This window comes from Bactrocera tryoni, chromosome 3 (genome assembly GCF_016617805.1).
Source record: "Bactrocera tryoni isolate S06 chromosome 3, CSIRO_BtryS06_freeze2, whole genome shotgun sequence".
In the NCBI taxonomy this organism is placed as follows: domain Eukaryota; kingdom Metazoa; phylum Arthropoda; class Insecta; order Diptera; family Tephritidae; genus Bactrocera; species Bactrocera tryoni.
The window spans coordinates 63,089,172-63,114,317 of NC_052501.1; the positions used below are offsets into that span (position 1 = coordinate 63,089,172).

General features: G+C 33.6%; 4 protein-coding genes across 10 annotated transcripts in view; 2 read left to right on the plus strand and 2 right to left on the minus strand.

Annotated features, from left to right (window-relative positions):
• LOC120770924 overlaps positions 1–6,351 on the plus strand; it is a 162,642-nt gene extending 156,291 nt beyond the window's left edge. For 3 of the 5 annotated variants that reach the window (XM_040098623.1, XM_040098625.1, XM_040098624.1), the window contains exons 15-16: positions 427–3,028; positions 5,651–6,351. In XM_040098623.1, the coding sequence (XP_039954557.1) occupies positions 427–2,542 (2,116 nt within the window). In that variant the 3' untranslated portion in view covers positions 2,543–3,028; positions 5,651–6,351. The remainder of the gene's footprint in view (positions 1–426; positions 3,029–5,650) is intronic. The other 2 variants (XM_040098626.1, XM_040098627.1) reach the window with 2 other exon arrangements.
• Positions 6,352–6,969: 618 nt separating this feature from the next.
• On the minus strand, positions 6,970–7,946 carry LOC120772760 (transmembrane protein 14 homolog). 3 transcript variants are annotated; one of them, XM_040101531.1, is made up of 3 exons: positions 7,734–7,946; positions 7,315–7,675; positions 6,970–7,257 (listed from the first exon to the last, which is right to left on the minus strand). In XM_040101531.1, the coding sequence occupies exons 1-2, from the start codon at positions 7,807–7,809 to the stop codon at positions 7,350–7,352; spliced, it is 402 nt and encodes a 133-aa protein (XP_039957465.1). In that variant the 5' UTR covers positions 7,810–7,946; the 3' UTR covers positions 6,970–7,257; positions 7,315–7,349. The 3 variants fall into 3 exon arrangements, with proteins under 3 accessions (XP_039957465.1, XP_039957464.1, XP_039957466.1); XM_040101532.1 differs by having other exon boundaries at positions 7,238–7,252; XM_040101530.1 differs by having other exon boundaries at positions 6,970–7,675.
• Positions 7,947–8,039: 93 nt separating this feature from the next.
• On the minus strand, positions 8,040–8,862 carry LOC120772761 (transmembrane protein 14 homolog). Its single transcript, XM_040101533.1, has 2 exons — positions 8,678–8,862; positions 8,040–8,568 (listed from the first exon to the last, which is right to left on the minus strand). Exons 1-2 carry the CDS (start codon positions 8,751–8,753, stop codon positions 8,309–8,311), a joined length of 336 nt encoding a protein of 111 aa, XP_039957467.1. The 5' UTR covers positions 8,754–8,862; the 3' UTR covers positions 8,040–8,308.
• A 1,409-nt stretch (positions 8,863–10,271) lies between these two features.
• On the plus strand, positions 10,272–14,642 carry LOC120770605 (far upstream element-binding protein 3). Its single transcript, XM_040098209.1, has 10 exons — positions 10,272–10,577; positions 10,659–11,064; positions 11,130–11,413; positions 11,474–11,869; positions 12,038–12,184; positions 12,254–12,696; positions 12,769–12,830; positions 12,900–13,096; positions 13,168–13,642; positions 14,070–14,642. The coding sequence occupies exons 1-9, from the start codon at positions 10,500–10,502 to the stop codon at positions 13,537–13,539; spliced, it is 2,385 nt and encodes a 794-aa protein (XP_039954143.1). The 5' UTR covers positions 10,272–10,499; the 3' UTR covers positions 13,540–13,642; positions 14,070–14,642.
• The last annotated feature ends 10,504 nt before the right edge of the window (positions 14,643–25,146 follow it).

Below are 25,146 nucleotides of genomic sequence, written 5' to 3' on the forward strand. Positions count from 1 at the left end.
ATTTATTGCCTATACATGAAAGTTTTTGGTTAGCAAAATTCTTAGCGTAGAATATATTTTATACAAAATGTACATATATACTTTAGTGAACACTATATTTACACTTTTTACCTACACATATAAACACTTACACTAAAACACAGTTGATTTTATTTTCGAATTTGTAAATTTTTGTATATATGTACATGTTCAATGTAAATAGTTTGAAAATTACAACAAAATAATCCAACAAAATTTTTACATACCCAAAACCACAACAACAATCGCAACAAACAACTGCTTAACAACAACACAAAAAATTGCAACACTGTCACACCACGAAATCAACAAAAACAAAACCAACCCAAAAAACAATCGATAACATAACAACACCGCTAACACAAAACTGAAATGAAAAAAATTAAACACAAAACAACAACAATACAGTGACAACAACAGTGGCACCGAAAATACTGATACTAGTAGCGAAGAAGAAGATGAGGGGGAGAATGTAAGTAGCGAAGAAGAGCAGGATCTGCCGAACGTCTTGGCTAAGAGTACACCTACGACCCAGCAACGTTTCGGTAATACGGTGGAGAAGACGTCACGCGAAGTCGACGACACTTCCGATCCCAAACGTATTACAACAAAAACGATAACCACCAGCAATACACATACACCGACACAAACGGACTCACGCACCACGATCACCTTGGAGACACACTCACGACACCAACACAACAACAATCAGCAACGGCAAGTGCAACAGGGTACTTTAGAATTTTTAGCCAGGTTTTTAGCACAGAATCCACAATGGCAACAGCTTTTGGGACAAGCGGCGCAGGTAAACGCGCTAACCGGCGCCGCCACGAATGCCGCCGATGTGGCAACCATAGAGACTGCCGCAAAGGCGAAAGTGGCAGACAAAGTGGCATCCGCTCATATGCCACAAACAAAGTTGCCGCAGGGCGCAGTCGTTGTGCAAACGAGCGTGACCAGCAGTACGAGCAGTAGTAGTGGCGTTAGTAGCACAAATAGTAGTAGTTCAGGTAGTAATAATAGTAGTAATGGTAACAGTGACAATCAAACAGTTGTTGAGGATACTGGCGCGTTGCAAGTTGCTGAGTATATTGACCTTAATAAAAGCGAAAAACAGCCTATACTGAGCGTAGTGGACGAAAATAATGCCAAAGCAAAAACTATGCTAACACAAAGCAAATCAGAACCCGAAATCCAACCACAACCACACCAACACACAACCAGATTGGCAAAATTAACACAAATTCAACAGCGCAAACCAACCACCACAACCACAGCAACAACACCACCAACCGCACAACCTAACCTCTTCCAAATTTACACGCAAGAATTACGCAAACAGTTACAATATTATTTAGGTTTCCTGCGAGCGCACACTGGCGACAACGTCAGCGCTGGCGATAGTAGTAGTAGTATTTTGAGTAATAGCAAACGTACAGCAACAGTAAAGCAAACCGTTACAACCAACACAACTAATTCAAATTATAGCAATACGGTGAGTGCGGCCGCGAAATTACAGCAACAGTCGGCGTTGCTGGACAACAACAATCGCAACAATGCGGACGACATCGATGACAACGAGGACAATGTGAATGACAGCAATGTGGACGCGGATGATGACGCGAGCAATGAGGCAATAGATGACAAGCAACAGAAACGTAAGTTCAATACAGCAACAACCATAAACGTGAGTGCACAACAACAACAAAACACACAACCAGCGCCGCCACCGTCAGCACCGACTCGCAGCAGCAGCAATGGCGGCAGTAACGGCAATAATAACAATAACAATAACAGTAAAGCGCTGCAAAGGCCGGCGACATTTCTTGACGCCTATTTGAAGAAATTGCAAGCGCTTAATGCGCCAACGGACACAACGGCCACACTGACGGCCACCACCACGAGCACCACAATGTCGACATCGAGTGTGGTGGGCAGTGGCGTCGTCGGCAAAGCAGTACCAGCTGCCGATACGCCCGAGAACGAACCGGTGAAGCGTGCGCCGGCGGAAACGTTCGGCAGTCACTTTCTCAAACGTACGCAAAATTTATCGAATAGTAAAAGTAGTAGTGTGGGAGGTAGTAGTGGTGTTGATGGTAGTGTTGGTAATAGTAGCGATAGCAACATTTACATTAATCATGGTAACAGCTACAACAACAACAATTCAAATAGAAATCACAAAAAACTTACACGCATTTCGAGTCACAATGCTGCTGCAAACAGTCGTACGTCATATGATGATGCACACGAGCAAGTGCACGAACATGTTGTGAGCGATGTGGCAACACACATCGCGACAACAACACAACAACCAGCATATGTTACAAATTATTTAGGTGATAATACAAATAATTTGCCAAGCTTGCTGGAACAGCAACAGCAAGCACAACAGTCATCCTCAACAAAAACAACAACAACATCCGCACAAGAACAACAAAATCAACAAACATCACAACAAAAAGCACATAAAATCAGAACACAAAAACTAATACGTCGTCAATTGTTGCGTACGCAAATTAAATGAAGACAATACGTAAAGTTTGTGCGTAAGTGACGCCAGCGTTTACATTTGTTCTGCTATAGCACCATATTTAGTTTGTAATTCTATTTATATATTTAGCATTTAAAGCGCCAAGAGGATTACATTACTTTCTCACTTCATGTGCGCAATACCGTTGCATTCAGCAATCACGCACACACACTACTGTACGCCACTACACACAGCGTTAGAAAAAACGCAGAGTTACCAACTTGTCATTCTGACAAGCAGCTATTTTTTTTTCAAATTATTTGTCAGTTAGCAGAAAAAATAATATTTAGTACGCGAAACGCCACGCCAAATGTACCGGTTATTCTGCTTGCTTAGCGCTATAGGCGCCCAAGCGATTTTCACATAATCAACTACGCTCACATAAAACGCAAACACAGCGCACACGCTTCTCTTCCTCAGAAGCATTACAAATAACTACACGGTTACTATCGACTTTCGTTGCCAATCTACAAAAATGCGGTAAGCAAACTTAATACAAGATTTCAATATAATTTTGGATACGGCATGCATTACCTTGGGAGAGTTTAGTAATCATTAATAAAATGCAACGGTATATAATATACAGTTAACGGAAGCTTGGAGTATGCTTTATATAAACATGTGAAAAAAGCACAACTAACCGTTATTAGGCACGGCCTGGTAATGAATTTTATTTTAAAAGCATTACGCATGGAATTAGGTACTTAAAATTATATAATTGCTGCATGAATTAATACTTAGACGGCCATAAGGTGTAGCGCAAATTCGCCGCGGTGCAACATTTTGACGCCCATTTCTCGGATAAGCGAAAATGAAGTGGCAACATAACCCCATCTGCACATTAATTTTAAATATAGCGTATTAGCCTGCGCAAAATTAGCTTTACTCACTTTGTAGGTGGATATTAAGTACTGCTTCTCCGTGCGCAAAAAAAAAATAATTTGCTTCATCATTGAACAATTGGTGCTAATTTATTAAAGTCGGAGCGCATAAGCCACCATTTGCTTGGTATATGGTAGAGCAGTATGCGTATGCTACGTTTTAACACATTTTTGCCGTTAACTGCGTAATAAATTGAACTGGCATCCTTTAATGTCATCGTTAACAAAAAACATATTTAAAAAATGCAAAATATTGTAAAATTTGCATATGTTGGTCATATGTGCTTTACAAGTAATCCGCTAGAACACAGTCATAGTTAAAATATACTGCATAAGGCACTCATTTACACACACAAACAATGCAAAATGTGATCATATCACTTGTGAAATGTTTGCATGCATTCACCACACATACATAGTTTCATTGACTTGTTAATATTAATACTTCATCTTCTTAACTTATTGGTTGCTATTCATACTCTTTATCTTCCTTTTCATGCACATTTTTCCGTTAATTTTGAGAAAAAGTAAAATCTAAACAGCAATCGGATTTAAACTCAAGTGAAGTTCACTTCAACATTTACAAATAAAGTGTCCGTGGCACATTCTCAAATCGCTGAAGAATCTCCACAGCATATTGCAATGCAGAAAATACACTTTACACACATATTAGCTTTCCCAAATAATACAAAAGCAACTATTTAATTGTATACAGACAATTTGTACTTGTTTTCACAATATTATCACTAATAGCAGCTCCACTACTGCCTATGGCAAGTTCCATTACCTAAAATTCCGCAAACACTCTTAGACTTATTTAAAGTATTATCTCATCATAGGCAATGTAGCGGCATTTGTTAGTACACAGTTTTTACAATATTTGAAGAAATTTAAAAGCATTTTATCACAAGAATTTTGCAAACAATTACAGTTACGCGAACTTTCTTTTTTTTTAACGAATTGGCGCACTTTATTTCAACTTATATTCTCTACACTATTCTTCTTCTATGCTCATCCAATCAACCGGTATGAAGTACAGGGTCACACAAATGAAAATTATAACAAAAAATGTTTGTACTCACATTCGCATTCACACAGAAACAATGGAACTCATAAAAACAACAAAAACACTGTCCACTATTTTCACCAACACCAAGAACACAATCATATGCAACACTGCAACACTTAATACAGTACACATGTAGCATTAGCTAATCAGTCATACATATATTGCATTACTAAAACAAGACAAATAAAAAGGATTAAATGGTGTCTAAGCATTAAAGAACATCAGTAGAACATATAAAGAGTATAAAAACCCATATAATTTCACAAACGCATAAATTTATGAGAAACCACATACATACAAAGGCATTTATTATGCATATTAAAAATGCATAAATTCAATTTAAAATTTGGATATGGATGTTTAGACAAAAACTTATGCAAAGTTATAGCAACAGCAGCAAGCTTCTGGAATACTTAGCATGTAGTACATATAATTTAATTTAGTTTAACTGGATGTATTGGATAACTACCTACATACATATAAACGCATTGCGTAATACAGCTGGAACGTGGAATATGGTTATAAATTACAACGTTAAGGAGAAGTATAAAATAAACACCATCAACCTTATACTATTATGGATATTTGAAATGCATTGAAACAAATTTAAACTTTCGCATATTATATTATAAAATATATAAGAATACTCAAAATTTAAACTCGTCAACTAAAAAAATACACATACAAACATTTTAATTTGCATTTGAAATGTAAATTAAATTAAAAACTAAAACCAGCATCATCTTGAACTACGAAATTTTGCATGACAGTGGCGGCAAATACACATCACTCATCATAAAATCAAAAAATTTAATAAATAAATATATTTTAGATAAAAAAAACTTAACAAATTACACCAAAAATAAACAATTCTGGCTTCATTAGTAACAACATACTTGCATTTCTTTATATGCATACCGATTAATTCATATTTAGGGTTACAGTTTTTTTTATTTATTTTAGTTTTTATTTTGTTACTTATTTTTGTTATTTTCTTCGTACATACATATATTTATTATTTGCGTAATTATTTTAAAATACATTACACATTTCACATTTACTGACTACTTTCGATTTCTTTTCATTCATACCACCCTTTATTATGTACGTTTACTAATTGTTACCGTTTCCTTTTTTATGTGCGCTGTATAGTGGTTAACTGGAAGGCGTTTCCTTTTTGAAGAGAATAATTCCGTTGCTGACTGAGTGAAGGCGCCGCCATACGTTTTTCATATAAATAACGTTTTCTATTTTGATTTGACGTCCCATAAATATGATCGGAAGCATATAATGCAAAAACAAATGTGGCAGCAATTGACGATGACAGCAGCGGTAACATGAACGAGCATCTCAACACAACCACAACAATTAACAGCCGTATATTATGTCGATATAAACACATATTTAGTAAAAGATTTACGTACTAGTATATTTAAATTAGGCAGCTTGCAAAAGACACATCATTGCCATTTTAAATTTTTTCAAACAAATATTAACATACACATTTACATTTCTAAACAAATAGTTGAAATTAATGCATGAATTTAGTTGAAGCAGTTAAAACTGAATATTAATCAAATAAAACGCATGAAATCATACAGCGCCACGCATACATACATACGCAATTACATAAACGGTTTCATTTAAACCAGCACATATCCCTATGCTACCCAAAATATTTACTTAAGTATGTAGTTATGTACAACACAACATACATGTATGCGTCGTAAAAATACAAGAAGCATCGATCACACATAACCACACTTGAGAACATCCATATTTAAATATTTCATACGTACTTTAAAAAGAAACATAGTTAGAATTTATTGATTTGTTTTAGGATTTAATTATTATATATATGTAAATTAAAGAATAATTATATTTAATTTAATTGTATTTTTTAAATAAATTTTATGTTCTTTTTTGTTAAAAGCTGTAAAATGCATTTGTGCATTAGAATGAATAAATGTAGATACATACATATATATTGAAAAAAAAGAAATTATTATATATGTGAATAAATGGTTTTGCGCGAATTCTAATAACTCATATTTTGTAAAATTCATTATATAATGTTAGTTTCAAACAGACGAAAGAAATACACGCATAGAATGTTCGCATTCAAGAAAAAAACAATAATAACTAAATTTCATTAGTAGCTACGACCTATAACATACATACATACATACAATTCATTGACATATTGTTTAAATATAAATGTTTATTGTGTTGTAGACACATGATAAAGAAATACACTATGTGAATATTATACCATAAGTCTAATAATTGTATGAATATGTCATTTGACATTTTAGGTAAGAAGGCGAATAAAAGATATACATGTTTCACACATATATATAGCTAAATACGTTAATTAAAAAATATACTTATAGTTAAATGCGAAAGAATGTGAAAACCATTAATTTAGAGTTTGTAAAAATTTAAAAATTGTTGAAAATAAAATTTGCTTATTGATACATATGTGTATTATTTTTGTAAAATAACATTTTTCATTATTGTTATGCGTAAGAGTATACGAACTCGTAAGTATTGAAGATATAATCTATTATCACAGCTGTAAAACTATAAAGTTCGCAAAAATCCGCAAAAACTTTGTTAATTGGCCGCTTTGTAGGTACGAGGAGAGAGTTTAATAGTAGGGTTGTTGCAAAGCCCCTAACACAAGATTATTGTAGTTGTTTTTACTATGGCAGAAATATTCACCAAATCAATTTGGAGATTGCGGCGAGGTAACTATTCTAAACATGTTAAAAGCATTATGAATATTTAAACTCTTTATATATGTATGTACATACATATGCATATATATATTCACAAATTTTATATTCAGTTATTCCATCGCCTTTTTGATATCTGGTATTTTAATAGTGATTTTCCTACTATCCACTCTTCCCAAGAAGTCGTCAATATCAATTTGATTACTTAAATCTTCGGTATAAGTATAAGAATTGTAAAACGCTGAAGCAGCTGTGGCTAAAAATAATGCGCCATCGTTAACATCGCTTGTCAAAGTATAACGTGTACCCATTATGCCGGCCAACAAAAGTTCAGTAGACAACTGAAACAAAGGACGTGGGGGATCTTTTGAATTCAAATACGCACCATAACCTAGAACACTACCAACAATGAGACTTGCTCCTAATTGAATAAAGGAGTCTGAAACAAACAAAAACTTTCTTATAATAAAAAAAGAGAAATGTGATATTTTAATTACCATTATCCATAGCTTTTACAACGCCCAATGCGGTATATGTGCCCGCCAACAGAAAGCCCATCACATCAACAGTCATTCCTAATTGTATTACATTGGCGTTTTCACAACAAAAGTGAGAATTGTCATTTCAATCATTTAATAAAAAATTTAAATAGTCCAAATATTGATTGAAAAATAAAGTGAGTTCTGAAATAGGGCGCGTTATCATTTCTGATTAAACAGGTCAATACACAATCTTAAGCGTAAAAAGTAGTAATTTTATTTCAATGAAAGTCTGATTACAAAATGCTCTGAAAACAAAAAATATTATACAAAATATAGCAAGAATAATGCTAAAATATTTATTTCCATTGAAAAATTATAGTAACAAATTTCAACTTTTAAAGTACAAACCACAAGTCCAGTTACCAAGCTTAATAAAATGTGACAACTCTTAGTAAGTTCATATGTTAACGTCTATAATTAATTATAAACAAAATATTCTACTCTGCGTGAGTGTAAAAAAGGCAAGTTTTTCTGCCAGCAATTAACTACAAGCGCTCAAACTGATTTATATGCATATACTACATAAAGATTTACTGTTGTCTTCCCGGTAATGGCAAGTAACGATTGTAAGTGATTAAATTTCGAAGTATGGCTGCAACAGATATAATGCAAATCATGCCAGCAGGCATCATTTTACCAGATCGTTGCCAACGTGAGCCCATGATACCGGCCAAAGCCACAGAAGTGCCCAACTGCAAGAGTGGACGTGGCGGATCCTGCGAATTATAGTATGCACCCACACCGAGAATGGCACCGAATGCCACTCCAGCACCCAATGATGGTATGGAACCTAAAATCCAGATAAATGTACATGAATATTATTTATACTCATATAAGAAACTAAAGTGATGGTATAAGAATGAGTTGCACAATTTCAGCACACGTTCATTAGAGCTTACCGGCTTTAACATAGCCCATAATACCACCAGCGGCAACAGTTGCGGCATATAAAAATCCAATTAAGTCTGTTGACATTTTTTAAAAATTATTGTTTTATTAAAATATAAACTTCAACAAAATATGATAAAATACGGGTTAGTAAAAGCACAATAATTAATCCACAGTGTTTGTAATCAGGGGCCGTGTTGCCACATCTTCTGCGCTGTAAATCCGCACATTTGGGTGAAAAAGGTGGGCAGAGCGTTAGTAAATCCAAAAAAATCCGACTTCACATCTATTTATGTACAATACTGAATATGAAATTTTATAAAATATAGTAAAACTCATATTTATATGTATGAAACCTTTTATATTCGAAAAGGAGTTAAATTGAAAATAGGCGAATATATACAATATATTATTTTAACATTCGATTTATCAAAAAAAGTTGTAGTATATAATTTAATCAAATTTAGCTTTATTACATTCTTTAACATTAATTTACACATAATGAGCTCTGCGAAGGCTCTGCTAATGTACAGATTTGTGGAACTTTGCATATTTCATATTACAAATGGATTAACACTCTCAATGAGCAAATTTCTCGTGTAGTGTAGTAAGAGTACTTTGGATTGATAAATTGTCAGCAACTGATTTTGAAAGTATTTGAGTTGTGTCCCTTTTGTCATAAGTTAAGTACATACTACACTTAACATAAAGCATAAGGATACTCATTGCTTCATAAGTATTGCCAGATTTTTAAAATTATTCCAGCTACCGCCCTTAAATTAAGCAAGTTACTTATCTTTGTTAATCAAACATCGAATTCAGCATTCCCCGAATAGTCAGAACCATGAAGAGGGTGCAAGAAAGTGCGAGAAAAATATGAGAAAATGGAGCAAGCGAAAGTAAAAGAAGTCTAGAGTCCGACAGCGTTCAGTTTTCTTCATCAACCGAGCAAATAATGAGATTATTTCTATCTTCGCTTTTTGAAATGAGAAACCGATTTGCCATGTCTTCCGAATTCATTTTATATAAATAAAGAAAATAGATCTCATGACCTGAAATTTTCCGGATATATCTGAGTATAAATGTAAAAGACCTTTTTCAGACTAGAAAAATCAGGAAAAATCCGTGAATCTGGCAGCGCTGATCAGGTGTAGAGTTGTTTGTAGTGAACTAAACAAAACATTTAGTGGAACTTTGAGGAATTATTTTATTAACATACAAAAACTACTGTTTAATGCTGCTCGAAAAATTCGGATAAGTCCGCGAATCTGGCAGCGCTAATTAGGTGTAGAGTTTTTTGTGGAGAACTAAGCAAAGCAATTTAGGGGAACTTTGAGGGATTATTTGTTATGGCCTGACACGTATAACTTTAAAAAATGCCGTCTGGTATTTATGATGTCTTGAACGTTTGAAATTTCTTCAATGATAACATAAGTTTTGAAATTTTTTAGTTTTGGTAATAATAATTTCTTCATAAATTCTTCCAAAATTTGTTAAAGTAATGCGGAACTATTTTTGAACAGGTGGCAGCATTGTGTTCCATTTATCAGTTCGTTTCAGTTATTTCGACTGCATTGATGGCCCTCCGCCATTTATAATTTTCAGTGGAAGATTTCATGTGGTGTTGGGAAAAATTTTGCTAATTTATCGAAAAGTATCAAGAAAAATCAATATATATTTAACAATTTTAATAGAAAAAGGTTTCATATAATCCTTTAAGTGTGTAAAAGTGTTATTTCACTTCTATAAATTCGTGCATCGTATAAAGCTACGTTTCAATAATCTGCAAATTTTGTTTCCAAAGCGGTGTGAAAAAATTTTCCAAGAAGAAAAATGAGTGAATTTGCTGCATCACAATCTAATCTAAATCAGTCGCAAGCTTTTGCAGCAGCACTACAACGTGCTAAGCAGGTAAATTTTATACAATACTATATTAAAAATATCAAATTCTATTCCGTAAATTGCCACACACACACACACATGTATATTTAGATAGCCGCAAAGATACAGCCAAATGCCGCACAACCAAGTGGTGGAGGTTCTTCTAGCGCTGGTATCTCACCTCCATCTGGCGTTGGTTTTAAGCGTAACCACGATGATAGTGATTCCGGTCCGGAAGCCAAACGTTTCACTAGTCCTGGCAACGATTACAATAATTCCAACGGTAGCAGCGTTGGAGGCGGCGGCAGTAATGCTGGATCGACGAACATTTCTCAAGCACTCGCACAAGCCACTGCTGTTGCACAGCGTTTAGCGGCTACAGCTGGCACAACGGTGGAGGAGCAAATACGCATTCCAGAATCGCTGGTAAATTCAGTATTGGGACGTGGCAGCACTGAGACAATTACCCAAATTCAGGGTGAATCTGGTTGTAAAGTGCAGCTATCACAGGATCAAGGTATGTGAGCTTCCATTTTAAACCGGAAAATATATATATATGCGATTTTTATATATTGAAAATAGATCGAGTCATTACGTTACGTGGATCCCGTGAGACTGTTACTAAAGGACGCGAATTATTCCAACAATTGTCTAATCGTAATGGAGGTGGAAATATCGAAGTTGTGTTGACCATAAATATGCCCCCACCAGGGCCTACAGGATTCCCACCGTACCAAGAAATTATGATACCTGGCACCAAAGTGGGCTTGGTAATTGGCAAAGGTGGTGATACCATAAAACAATTGCAAGAAAAAACGGGCGCGAAAATGGTTATAATACAAGATGGACCAAATCAAGAAATAATTGTAAATATATTCGAATTAAATATTTTTGTTTGAAATTTACTTAATCTTAAATATTTTTAGAAACCACTTCGTATCTCTGGAGATCCGCAAAAAATCGAACATGCCAAGCAAGCTGTATTAGACTTGATAGCACAAAAAGATTTACAGGCAGCTGCGCTTGCAGCTCGTAATAATGGCGGGAGTGTGCAAGGCGCTGGGGTTGGCGGAAGTGGCGGCTATAATTTTGGCAACACTGGCGAACAGTGCGAAGTATTTGTGCCGAAAATAGCTGTCGGTGTGGTTATTGGTAAAGGTGGTGACATGATACGTAAAATACAGACCGAGTGCGGTTGTAAGCTGCAATTCATTCAAGGCAAGAATGATGAACCCGGCGACAGACGATGCCTTATACAAGGCACACGACAACAAGTTGATGACGCCAAACGTATGATTGACGGACTTATTGAGAATATGATGGTGAGCAAATTAACATTTACAATTTAACTTTATAAAATTTTATAAAAATATAATTTTAATAATATATTATATACATATAAATATTTTAGATTTACGATTTTAGACGTTACAATTTACTTTATTATTTGTTGCAAAGCGAGTAAATGTATTGTGTTTGTATGTTTTCAGCAACGACAACAACGCAATGCTAATAGCAGTAGCAATGGCAGTATGGATGGAAACAATTCCAATTACGGTTACGGTTATGGTGTAAATCACGCACAACAGCCGCCACGTGAAGAGATAACATTTATGGTACCTTCGTCAAAATGTGGTGTAAGTAATATATTTTTATAGTTGGACGTTGATAATATTTGCATACTTATGGCTAAATATTTTTTGTAGATTGTCATTGGTCGCGGTGGTGAAACCATCAAGCTTATAAATCAGCAATCTGGGGCATATTGTGAAATGGATCGAAATGCTGTCAATCCACCATCTGAGAAGCTCTTCAAATGCAAAGGCACCTCGGAACAAGTCGAAGCTGCACGTCAAATGATTGCCGAAAAGATTAATATGGAGTTGCCAATTATTTCGCGCAAACCCATTAGTGGTAACATTCCTGGACAACATAATAACCAAGGTGGTTATGGACAGAACCCCATGCAAAATGACCCAAATGCCGCTGCTGCCGCTTATCAACAGCAGTGGGGCGGTTATGCACAAGGTTGGGGTGATCAAAATCAGCAACAACAAATGATGATGGGCGGTGCCGCCATGGGACAAAATACGGGAGCAGCTGCTGGTGGCCAAGCTGATTACTCCGCACAATGGATCGAATATTACAAGTAAGTTATAATCCAAAAAAATATTAATATATGTTTGTTAAATAAATTGTATATATATCTAAATATTTATAGATCAATGGGCTTGATGCGCGAAGCTGAAATGATAGAACAACAGCTAAAAGCTAAACAAGCTGGTAAGCACATACATATATGCTAGAAAATTAAGAGCTAAACACATTTCAAATTATAACTGTTCCTTTAAGGTGCGAATGCTGGTCAACCAATGGGTGCTGTTGGTATGCCACAACAACAGCAAGCACAACAGCAGCCTCAACAGCAGCCACAGCAACAACAAGCACAACAAGGCGGAGGTACAGCAGATTATAGCGCGCAATGGGCGGAATATTATCGCAGTATAGGCAAGATTGCTGAAGCTGAAGCCATCGAAAAGCAAATGAAGGTTTGTTGCATACGAAGATTTTTATTTGAAAGAAATAGTATTTATATTAAACATATAAAATGTCCATACAGCAAGGACAAAATGGCCAAGCGAATGCAGCAGCCGGCGCCGTTAACAGTAATAATGCAGCAGGTATCAATAGCAATGCAGGTGGTAGTAGCAACGCAGGCGCTAGTAATAACCCCGCTGATGGCAGCAACAATGCAGCAATGCAAGGTATGACACCTAGTCAATATGCGCAATATTCACAGTACTATGCAGCGGCGCAAGCGAGTCAGGCGGCAGGCGGTGCTGCACCCGGCTATCCACAAGCGGCTTATGGGGGCTATGGCGCACCAGGAGGTGGATATCCAGGCGCGCCACAACCCAACATGCAGCCCGGTAATATGGGTGGCGGACCAAATGCCGCCAATCAGAATAAACAAAAAGGCGACCAGAAGTAAATACTATGTATAAGAGTACCGGCGGCAGCAATGTAGACGTAGCAGAAATTTGTGTAACGCGTGAAATGCGAAATGATTAATGATGTTAAAGCAGTTGAATGGGGTGAGTTGTTTATGTGAATATGTTACTGAATTTTCATATGTATATTAAATTTAAAGTGCTTCTTGAAAAATTGCTAGATATTTGCTACATTTGAAACTGCCATTTTCACTATATTATTATACAAATTCATTGTTTATCACATTTAAAACTTTCCAAACATAATTATGCCTTATATTTATATATATACGTATATATATATATATTTAAATCAATTAATTCCTTTACACTTTACTATTTGGTAGATTGCGCCTTATTACAATTGACAACCAATTTACAATTTTTATATAAACTTTTTATTTCACATTCTCACCATTTACTATATAACTTACTGTTTTAATTGTTTGTTTCTATACATATATATCAATTATAATATTATTTTACGTGCCTATATAACGAAATATATACCAACATAAAACATTTTTTGCAGAGGTCACAAATGTCTCAATTACTACTACTTCTACTACTACTACTACTACTCCTTACCACTCACAGCAAAAAATTAAAATAAATACATAAAAAAGAAAATGAGTCTGCGAAAATGTGTTGGCGTGTGCGAGATGGTTTAAAAATAATATATTATTATAAATATATGCATATATTTTTTTAGTTTGTAAGCATAATTTATAGAAACATCAACAGCATTAATACAAATGAAAAATTAGATACAAATCAAAGGCGCGACTCTAGATCATGTTAAATTCACATCAAATTTGAGTGCATAATACACATAAAAACATCATAAATACTGCGAACGTTCACATAAAATAGTATTGCAACGCTACCCGAAAGCATCTATCGAGTGTTTTCTAAAAAAAAAAGAATAAACTAAAAAATTTCGTGTCGAAGGAAAAAACTAGTAAAAGAATGCATTAGTCGTTTTGTTCCATTAAAAAAAAAGAAAAGAGTAAAAAAATGTGAACACTCTCTTAGCTAATGAAATATTTGCAATGTAAGGCTTAGTGACAATTAACGCTCGTAAATTTTCCACAAAACTAAAAAAGAACTTTTGATCTATATGGTTAATGCTTGACATAACAGTAAATAGTAGATATAATAATACTAAGACGTGCATACAAAAACCAAAATCCGCATTAACGGTCTAATCTTTTATAATAACAGCGAAATCAAATAAAAATGTAAAGTTATATTCTAATATTCTTCCAAATGCACCATCATAACAACAACAACTACTACAACGAAATGTGCGTACTCCATACACAATGGAATGATTCACCTGACAGTGTAAACAAGAAGCTGGAATATGTCTAAAATATAGCAACACACACACACACGTACAAGCATGCAAAATGTCAGCCAAATATAGCAAATGCAACGAGAACGCGTTTCTCGCCGCCATTACCGCACTCGACTATTTAAAAGTGGACGCCACTTTCCAGCGCGTTACAAAATTCATTCCCGTTAAATTTTAAATAGAATCGAAAATAAAACAAAAAATGTTGTACGAAACAAAAAGTGAACTGCACGTGGTAAGCTTGGAATTATTTCAAATAAGTGCTGATAAAAACAAACAACAATGCATATAATATATATAAACACATAAAATTTCTCATAGTGAATATATGCATATTTGCGTTTATTATACACAGAATGACAAAAAAAAAAATATGCAACTTTCATACATATATAAAATAGAAAACATTTGTTTTTAAAGAATTCTTATTATTGATTGCCTAAACAAATACGTCATTTACCATTTTGCAAATGAAATATGTATGTCTATGTAACTTTACTATCTACATACCTATATGTATATTTAAAACATGCAAATTACCATATGTGTACAATATATTATAAGAAATTCAATTATAATGCCAATATAATTATTACATATACATTCATATGCATACATAGTGCATATATACGTATATATTAAACAATCTCTTGATATACTTATTTCAATTAATTAGCATTGAAAATCACAATGTGGCGGGTTTATTTACTTGTACAAGTATGTAAGTGGCAGAAGCGAAATGAAGGATAACCCAAATGGCAGAAAAACAAAACGCAAAGTAAATAATAAAATGGAGCAGCAGCAACTTATTCTTGACAAATTGATTGGTCGAATTGCAGACAGACTCTCAGCTTCACGAAAAAATTTCTTATTGATTTTTTTTAATTCATATAACTTTTTTGTTCTTAATTAATTTTTTTTATCTGATATACATACATATTATGTACATATGTGTGTTTAGGGTATTAATCTTGATTTTATATTTACATATTTTACTAGAAATGCATATTTACCAATGTTGATTTCCCAATATATTATTTTTTTTCCAATTTCCTTACATAAATTTATACTATATAGATATATGTATTTTTTAAGCAATACTGTGGGAACTCTTGCTGTTTTCATACTCTTCAGAATCCTTTAGTGGCGGCAGTTGGTGCATATTTTTGGTTTTGTGTATGTTCAACTTCAAATTACGAAATATTTATTTGATAAATATGAAATAATGACACGAGTCCTAATACTTACCGATCCAAACGGGGTTAGATCGCCGAAAAAACAGCCCTTGGTCGGATGAAATCCGAGTCCGGTACGTAGAACCGGCTGTCGTGGGAATTGAACACGAGTCCTAATAATGTAGGGTGAATTAAACAGTTTTTTTCCAATGCTGTGAGCAAATTATTAATTCTTTCTGGTTTAAATGCAGGCAGCATAATAAGTGCGGTCAATAATGCATGAGCTGGATGTTTCTGCGCCATTTATGTCAATGGAAACATACTTCTATTTCAAGTTTAATGTAAAACTACTATAATCAAAACTTATGTTACAGTGTAGGCTTTTTTCGACGATTAATTCGCAACTGGTGTTTTGAAAACAGGAATTTCTTGATATACATAAATCGGTCAACATAAAAATTCCACTTTTATAAAGGAAGCAGTCCTCTGAGCGAATTTCTAATATTAAAAGTTTCTCTTAATATTCAACCAGACGCTTGAGCGCATATAGCGTATTTTCCTATGTTATATAACTTTTGGAAGGCAAAATGGAAGATGCAGCAGCCCGTTCAAACCTAAAAAGCTTAACAAAATTGGGGTGGTTATTTTAACCGCAACTGTACGATATTCAAACTGGTTTTAAACTGAAATTTATATAATATAATGATTGCTTATATTTACATATGCATATATACATATAAAACCACATTTTCAATAATCCTTCCAGCGACCATTTAATAAAATATGCCATATTTTTCGTGTAACCAAAAATTTGTATGCAATATTTTTTCTATGAGAAAGTTAGTTATAATATTTTCTTTATATCTTTTTTTATATGTACATAAATGACCAACCAACTATGGTTCACTCCCATGTCCTCCGGTACGTTGATTGCACACACGCGTCTTCAGGTCGTTCGATTGGTGATCGAGCGGTCGCACAAACTTCGTTAATGCGAAACTATATGAGCAAAAAGTAAAAATATATACATATATGTGAGGCAAAGTGCGCAAAATAAATTACTTGAAAACAGAAAGAAAGAAACACGGTTTTCTTGGTAAGATTCATTACATTGCTTAACTGTTTTGATAAAAACAAATATAATCTATATGAATATATTAAATTTATTAATTTTTCATATATCAAGTATATATGTATAAAATATATTTGAACATAAAAATTTTCAACACAATCTATTTACCTTTACATACATACATATAAACATTTATATGTGTGTGAAAATAATGTGTTTCGCTATATTATATTGAACTGAATTGTTTATATAAAACTTTTGCACGCATTATATATATGTGTGTGTTTGTGTGTGCGCCCAAGAACTATTTACCTAACTTAAATACGTACATAACATATTATGTTTTAATTACTCTGCTATATTGGTTGATGTTATATTGCATAAACATAAATCTATTTCCAGTTGCACAGTTTCTTAAAAGAGCTAAGAGTCTACAGCAAACAATAACTTCTAGTAAACAAGTAGCACTTACCTTCACCCAACTGCCAATTACCAAATTTCCTACCACTACTACTACTACTACTACCACAAACGTACGTACAATACAAAATAGCAGTAAATAATTTCCCAAACTATGGTAAGCTGCTCTACATGCAATATCTCTTTGAAATTATTATCACGTATGTATGTACATATATTGCAATTTGAAGAAAAAAATATTTACCTATTAAAATGCTGATTTCACTATATTATAAAATAATTGATATAACATTTTTTAAACCAAAAATCATATTTTATATGTTTTAAAGTGTCCTTTATTTTTTTATATAAACCTCCATTTAGTTATTGCTCATTTTATATATTATTATTGTTTATAGACCTGGGTAACCGTGTATAACAGAATTTAGATACAAAAACAAATATATTGATTAACAGAAAACATGCGTGAGAGTCCGTTTAAAGTGTTGCAACATTTTAAAACGACCGTTAAATATAAAAAATTAAATTGTTTATAAACTTTTAAAATAATGGCAAAGAAAAATACGTATATTTAAACATTTTACTGTTTATAGAACACAAGCACGGAACAAAGTATTTGTTTCGCTTAATTAATCAGAAAACAACAACAACAATATATATATAACTATCTAATTTTAAGCATTGTATGAAATGGCAAAAACAATATCACACACATTTAGTGCGGTGTTGTAGCTAAAAGAATAACAACAACAATTGTTTTTGTCAGCGAAAAAAGTATAATAATAAAAATATATATAAACACAGTTTATTGGACGCGCAAGCGTGTTCGAAATAGTTTGAAAAAATAAAATAAAATAAACAAATAACCTTTAATAAAGCATTGTTTTAACACTGAAAACAACGTATTTATATATATGTATATAAATATAAATAAATGTATATACAAGTTTATATAATTTTCAAAAATGAAAATTATATGAAATACTTATATACATAATGCGTATCTATATGTATATGTATGTGTATTATTTAGTTTTGTCTAACTTACTTTCAGCTGGTGTTCGCGTAGGCAGCGAAGCACACAGCCGCCAGACACTTGTTGAGCAGTAGGAATCTTCGCATATACCATGGAGCGATGCTTCTTAAAGTGGAGTGCAATAGTGGAGTTTCATAGCAACTTAATACATATATTATGTTGTTGATATGTAGGCCTCGTTGTGCTCTATTGCAATTGTTGTTTATGTATGTATGTAGTATGTATGTGTTTGACCTTTGCGCATGCGCCCATTAACGCGTGCTTGACTGTGTTTAGCTATGTGTGCGTGACTTGAACGGTGCCTTCATTTTGGTCCAACATGTTGGGTATGTTTTTATATTACATACACAGGTACATGCATTTTCTCAATGATTTATTATGTTTATGACTGCGAACTTAGCATACTTACGGTCAAACATGATTTTACTATAACTATTTGACTGTTAATGCATATAATTTCTTTATTATATCAAATTTTGTAATGCGAATTTCATTAGTTATACATATGTATATTTATATATGTATGTATATGTTTATATGTGTATGTGTGTCTGCATAAATATTTCTCGTAGTCTTTTGCCGCTGTTGCTGCTGCTTCTGCCATCATGATGTGCCACATTCTACTACCTTACGTACATGCTTATTCCTCTCCCTGCACCATTCATTGCCGTTTGGGAATCGTCAGTCGGCTTTAGACGGATAGCCTGGTGTTGGCAGCAATACTACGGATGTAGGCGAGCGCAAATGCACGTAATTCTTTTTTTCGATTACATTTCAAGGTTTTTTAAATACTGCAATTATTATTTTGTATGTATGTTTTTATACTGTGCATTGCTTTGTATATGATATATTTATAAACCTTACGAAAATAACGGTTGTTGTTGCTGATTCACATTTTAGATTTCTATAAGCATTATCCAAATCGCTGTTTGGCATCAGAGAAAAGAAAACATTGTAAACAGTCTCAGTTATAATAGGATTGGAAGTTTTAAGCCCAATTCAAAAGAATATTTCGTATGGTAGCTATACAAACATGTGCTTTAATTTATTATACGTACATATACATATACATATGTACGAGTGCGGTAACCGAAGTGTCAGATATAACCAAAAGCAAGAAAAAAACGCGAACTTTGTTTGCACCGAAGCTGTAATAACCTTAAAAAGTTTCCTTATAAGAACTTGATTCTAATAGTTCCGTTTTTTATGGCAACCATATGCTATAGTGGTCCGATCTGAAAAATGTGGTCGGAAGTTTTAGCGTTGCCACCTAAGAATAATCCATGCCAAATTTCATGAAGATATCTCGTCAAATTAAACAGTTTTCTATACAAAAAGGGACTTTGTTCCATCAGCTTGTTTCGCAGCTAAGTCAAATATCGTGAATATATCTCCTCGAATAAAAAAGTTTCCATACCAAAACTTTATTTTGAGCGTTCAGTTTGTATGCCAACCATACGATATAGCGGTCCGATATGAAAAATTTGTTTTGAGGTTTGTAGTGGTGCCTTGGACAACAATACACGCCAAGTTTCATGAATATATCTCGTGAAATAAAATAGTTTTCCATATAAGGATATATTTTTAATCTTTCAGCTGGTATCACAGCTATATGTTATAGTAGTCCGATATCGATGGCTCCGACAAATGTGTATCTTTTTGAAGAGAAATGGACGCGGGCAAAATTTCAGTGCGGTACTAGTTCGTGCATATACAGACAGACGTACATAGCTAAAGCGGCTCTCTTTGTCACGCTGGTCATTTATATGTATGTTATATATGTATGTAGGTTTTCCTTCTGCGTGTTACAAACTTCGTGGCAAACTTAATATACCCTGTCCATCAATATTCACAAATCTTTCAAATAAATATTTTCTCGAGGTCACTCATTAGGTCACTCATCTCACTCTCTAGTGTTTGTTTTGTTGTTGTAGCATCATATAACATTACTTTTTTATATAAATATGTCGTGGCAATTGTTTTGATTTGGGATCTACGGATGACTTCTGGAATCGCACTCGTATAAGCCAAAAGGAAGTGGTACCACTACCAAAGTAGGAATCAAAATCAGGGTCTTTATTAGCTTTGCGCGTGAGTACCTGAAAATATTGCAGCGCATATTGACTTTTGGGAAGAAATTTCGGTATATTTAGTTTTAAGCTTCTTAACTTTGCAGCGTATTGGTGAGCCCAAAGCTGGTGCATGCTGAAGTTTAACAAGTAGAATGGTAAAGTAAGAATATCAAGGAAGAATGTGGAGTTGTCACTTAGTAAGTATTTACAGTAGTGTTCGAGGAGACATAAAAAGTATGACAAAAGCGAATTGTTTGCAGAAACTCAAAACTACGCATTAAAAAATTGTTCGTATTAGTTACTTGAACACAATATCTCACAATTTTTCAATAAAAATACTGTAATATTCAGTAAATCAGTAGGTTAATACGGACCAAAAAATGAAAATTATTTTAAATCGAAAATTAATAAACTTAAATGTACTTTTCAAATTGATTCTTCATACATAATATGTATATCTACTTTCAGAATGCCTTGCACAACCAAACACACAATGAATTAATGAAAATATATTATATAATTTTTTTTTAATTATACTTGTGTACATTTTATCTTCACTAATATATACTTAAAACTTTTATGTAAAATCCATTACAATTTCACTATGTATATACCATACATACATATGTATATGAATATATTTGAGTACTTTTGAAAATGAAAACTGATAGTTTACAATTTCGTGTTTCTTTCAGCGCAGACGCACACACGCCTTCAAGTGATTATACTTATTTTGTTATTTATCACCTCCCTCCCACATACATACATAGGAAATAATGTATAGGCGCGTGTGTGTGCGTGCAGCGACAGTAGATTTTTCAGTTTGTGCGCTGAGCATAGGATCATCTGTAGTAATACTCGAAAACGAAAGTAAAACCGAACAGAAATGTAATTTCGAAAATATGCAAAAAAAATGTGAGACCACATCTTTTTGAGTTCTTGCAAATCAGGTAATATTATTTTGCATTGTATATTTTTATTTATTTAAAAAATTCAACCCACGTATATTCAGATGAAAATTTGTAATGATCAAACAAATTGGTTTCATCCAAATATTAGTGAGCCGAAAGAAGTGCGTAGAAGTGTTGGTTGTGTATTTTTTCCCAAACATTTTTTATGGTATACATTATCCTATAAACATATGAATTTGTATTTTTTTTTAATAACCACTAGAACTTTTGTGCAAATTGTGAGCATTAAAATGTAAGAACCATATTTGTATTGAATTTTTGTTGAATATACATATATTATATTTTGCATGGTTTAGAAACAGTACTAGGGCACATAACAGCCTAAGTGTGATCTCCCGCCATCTTCAGGGATTAGACGGCTGAACGACCTTACCTAGGGGTGAAAGCGTGCGTGATGAACTATTTGATCCATTTTTAATTCTTAGCCATCGGTTTAGCTTTTATCTTATTTAATTCTATAACAACTCAAGAATATTGCCCCAACTTCTCAAGTTAAGCCGAGTAATACTATTGGCGATACAGCCTTGAAAATTTGCGTGCTCGAGGTCAGCTACACATTTATTGTAGCTTCATTTTCTTGTACAGTATCGTAAAAGTTTTTAATATATAACAAAACTTTGAGATCTCTTTAAAGGTTTGTTCCTACGTATTAAATAATTGCATAAAGTGAGTTTACAATTCATTCCATATGGTTTTTTAAAATGTACAGGTACTGAAACTTATCATTGACATTGATTCTAACGATCGGGAGTACACCATGCCAAAAAAATATTTTTTATCTTGACATCCTTATGTTACAGCTTGAAAATGAACCACTGACCGCAATCACGCCTACTTCCCATACAGTACAACATGAACTTTAACCAGATTTCTTCGTTTTACATTATACAAAGTTTAAAGACTCCTATTTAAAAATGGCCGCAATCGGTCTTTAATTTTATCAAGTCCTTTACATAACAAAATTAAAGACCACAGTGCTACATAAAGTTAAAAAAGTTATGTTTTTACTTTGACCTCGAATACGATTTAGGGGTTACATGGGTTTATGGGTTGCAAAAAAAAAAAAAACTAATTTTTATTGCCTTATTAAAATCTACAGCACCTCTAGAATATTGTCCTAAATTTTCAAGTTGGTCCGAGTAATAGTTTCGTAGATGCAGCCTTGAGAATTTGTGCGCTCGAGGCTAGCTAGGCTAAGCGCCTTTAAATGCGTTTTTCCCGAAAATGTGTTCTTGAAGTCGGTTGGCATGATTTCTCCAGAACTACTCAACCGATCTTCATGAAATTTTACATTTGTAAATGTTTGGTCTTTGAGATACAATTCTTAAAGACGCGAACGAAAGGTTTTTTCGATTACAAATATTAAAAAAAAGAAACCGCGAAATTTCCTTTTTTTTTTTTGTAAAAATGTCTGCAAAAATCCTATTTTCAGTGTTTTTTTCTTTGTCCAAATTCTAAACGAAGGTTTTAATTAAAACACTTATTTTTTCACTTTAGATGATCCTGTAAGGAGTTATTCTGCCAACGCGGGCGTATCTTTTTTTCCGAGGGTTCACTGGAAATGGCGGCGCAATGGCCGAGCTTAAAATATTTTTTCCAAAAATTTCAGACTTTCTTTGTTAATAGTGTATGTTTGTAACAATAAAAAATTCTAATAAAATATTTGATTTTTTATATGAGAAAAAATTGTGGAAAAAAGGCCCAAAGAAACCCATGAAACCCCTTAAATGAGTCGACCTCTCAAAAAATATATTATATTATAACTTTTTTGTAGATCGTTAAATTTCTTACAATGATACATTTATTTTCACCATACAATAACTTGTTCAAATCGTCACCTGAAATGCAAAATAACGTATCATCAAAAAATTCAAAATTGAGTTTTTTTTTTACTAATTATGATTCACCGCATCATATTACATATGTGTCACAAATTTTAAGCTTCTGCGATCAAAAATACCCAAGCTATATTAAAAATTCAAAAAAACGTATCAAGTGCTTGATTTCGTTAAACAAAATAAGGTATCGTCATGGATGTAAATGTAATAGAGTGTTTTTTTTTTTATATCAAAGTTAGCCTTCATTTGCTTGTTTGTTTTATATCAAAGTTAGCCTTCATTTATTGTTTATGTTTATTTTTAGTGATTAAGTTCAATGTGCTTTGGTTAGTTTAGGCCACATCGTTGATCGAACGTGGACTACTATATACATATGTATGTATATGTAGTCCTTTGTGAGGCCATAGAAAATAAGAACTCCTGTGTTCGAACTTATAAATTTACAAAACGCTTCCCGCCAGTTCGGTGGGATGCCTGAATTTATGCGCCCCCAAGTGATTAAGTCTTGACCTCCCTAACGCAAGACAGCCAAGAAGGAAGTGTTGAGTTGTTTCCACCTAATCTTCTTCCATGCAGCTTCTGCAGATGGCGTCTGGTAGGATTTCCAGTCTTACTGCGTGGAAGCCCATAGGATAATGGGAAAAGGGAAAGGCTGCCTTACTGAGGGAAAAGAGATCACTAGATCTCATGTGAACGATCTTGGGACAAAAGACTTTTTCGACAGCGTGTGTAAAAATTGTGGCCCAACAGTAATAGAATAGGTTACGGGAGCACAGATCCGCTCCCATTCTACCGATAGCGGTTCTAGGGTGCCTCTTCTTGCTAGCTCATGTTTCCTGCAATTCCGCTGTGGTCTGGCACTCATATCATTCTTATCACAAAGACACTCGATGCTATTGAAAGCACGGTTATGTCTTCGATCAGCTCTGAATTCTCTCACTGTTAATGAGTTCAGGGCTGGAATCGCTGCTCTGCTACCTGAGTCGATGGTCACTCCTATGAAGGAGGCTGCACTCCGGAGTAGTAAATCTACTGTTACCTTAATGGCTCCACTCTCGGCCTGGAAGACATTGCAATACTTAGGAAGTTGGAGAAACTGGAATTGATAAAGAGCTCCTGACAGTAGACCCCTCCAGAGTTCGGTTTAGCGACTCCATGATCCAAGTTATCAGACCCGGCTGTTTTAGGAATTCAGCAGCCTATTCTTTTGCAAAGTTTAACAATAACTAAGAAGAAATGGCAACATCTGCAGGACCTAGAAGCTTTAATTCCAGCAGACTGTTATACTTTTATGATAATATACCTTTTGAATAATTAGTTATTTAATAAATAATAATTAAACATTATCCTCATTTTTTAGCTTTAAATATTTAAGTTTTTTCTAGTACTTATGAACATATTAATAATAAAAATAACCTGAAATATGAAAAACTTTCAACTGTTTTTATTTATAATTAAAAAAAGTATTAATATCAAATTTTTAATTTTTATACAAATTTCGATAAAATAACGTAAGACACCTACTATAAAATTTGCTTAATTTTTTCTTTGTTTCTTTTCTAAAATATACTTATAGTTTCATGTTAATTCAGATTTGAAAATTTTGTTTCAATATCCCAAGTGGTTTTCTTTTTATACGTTTTTTTGCTTTTCCTGTAAACCTACGAA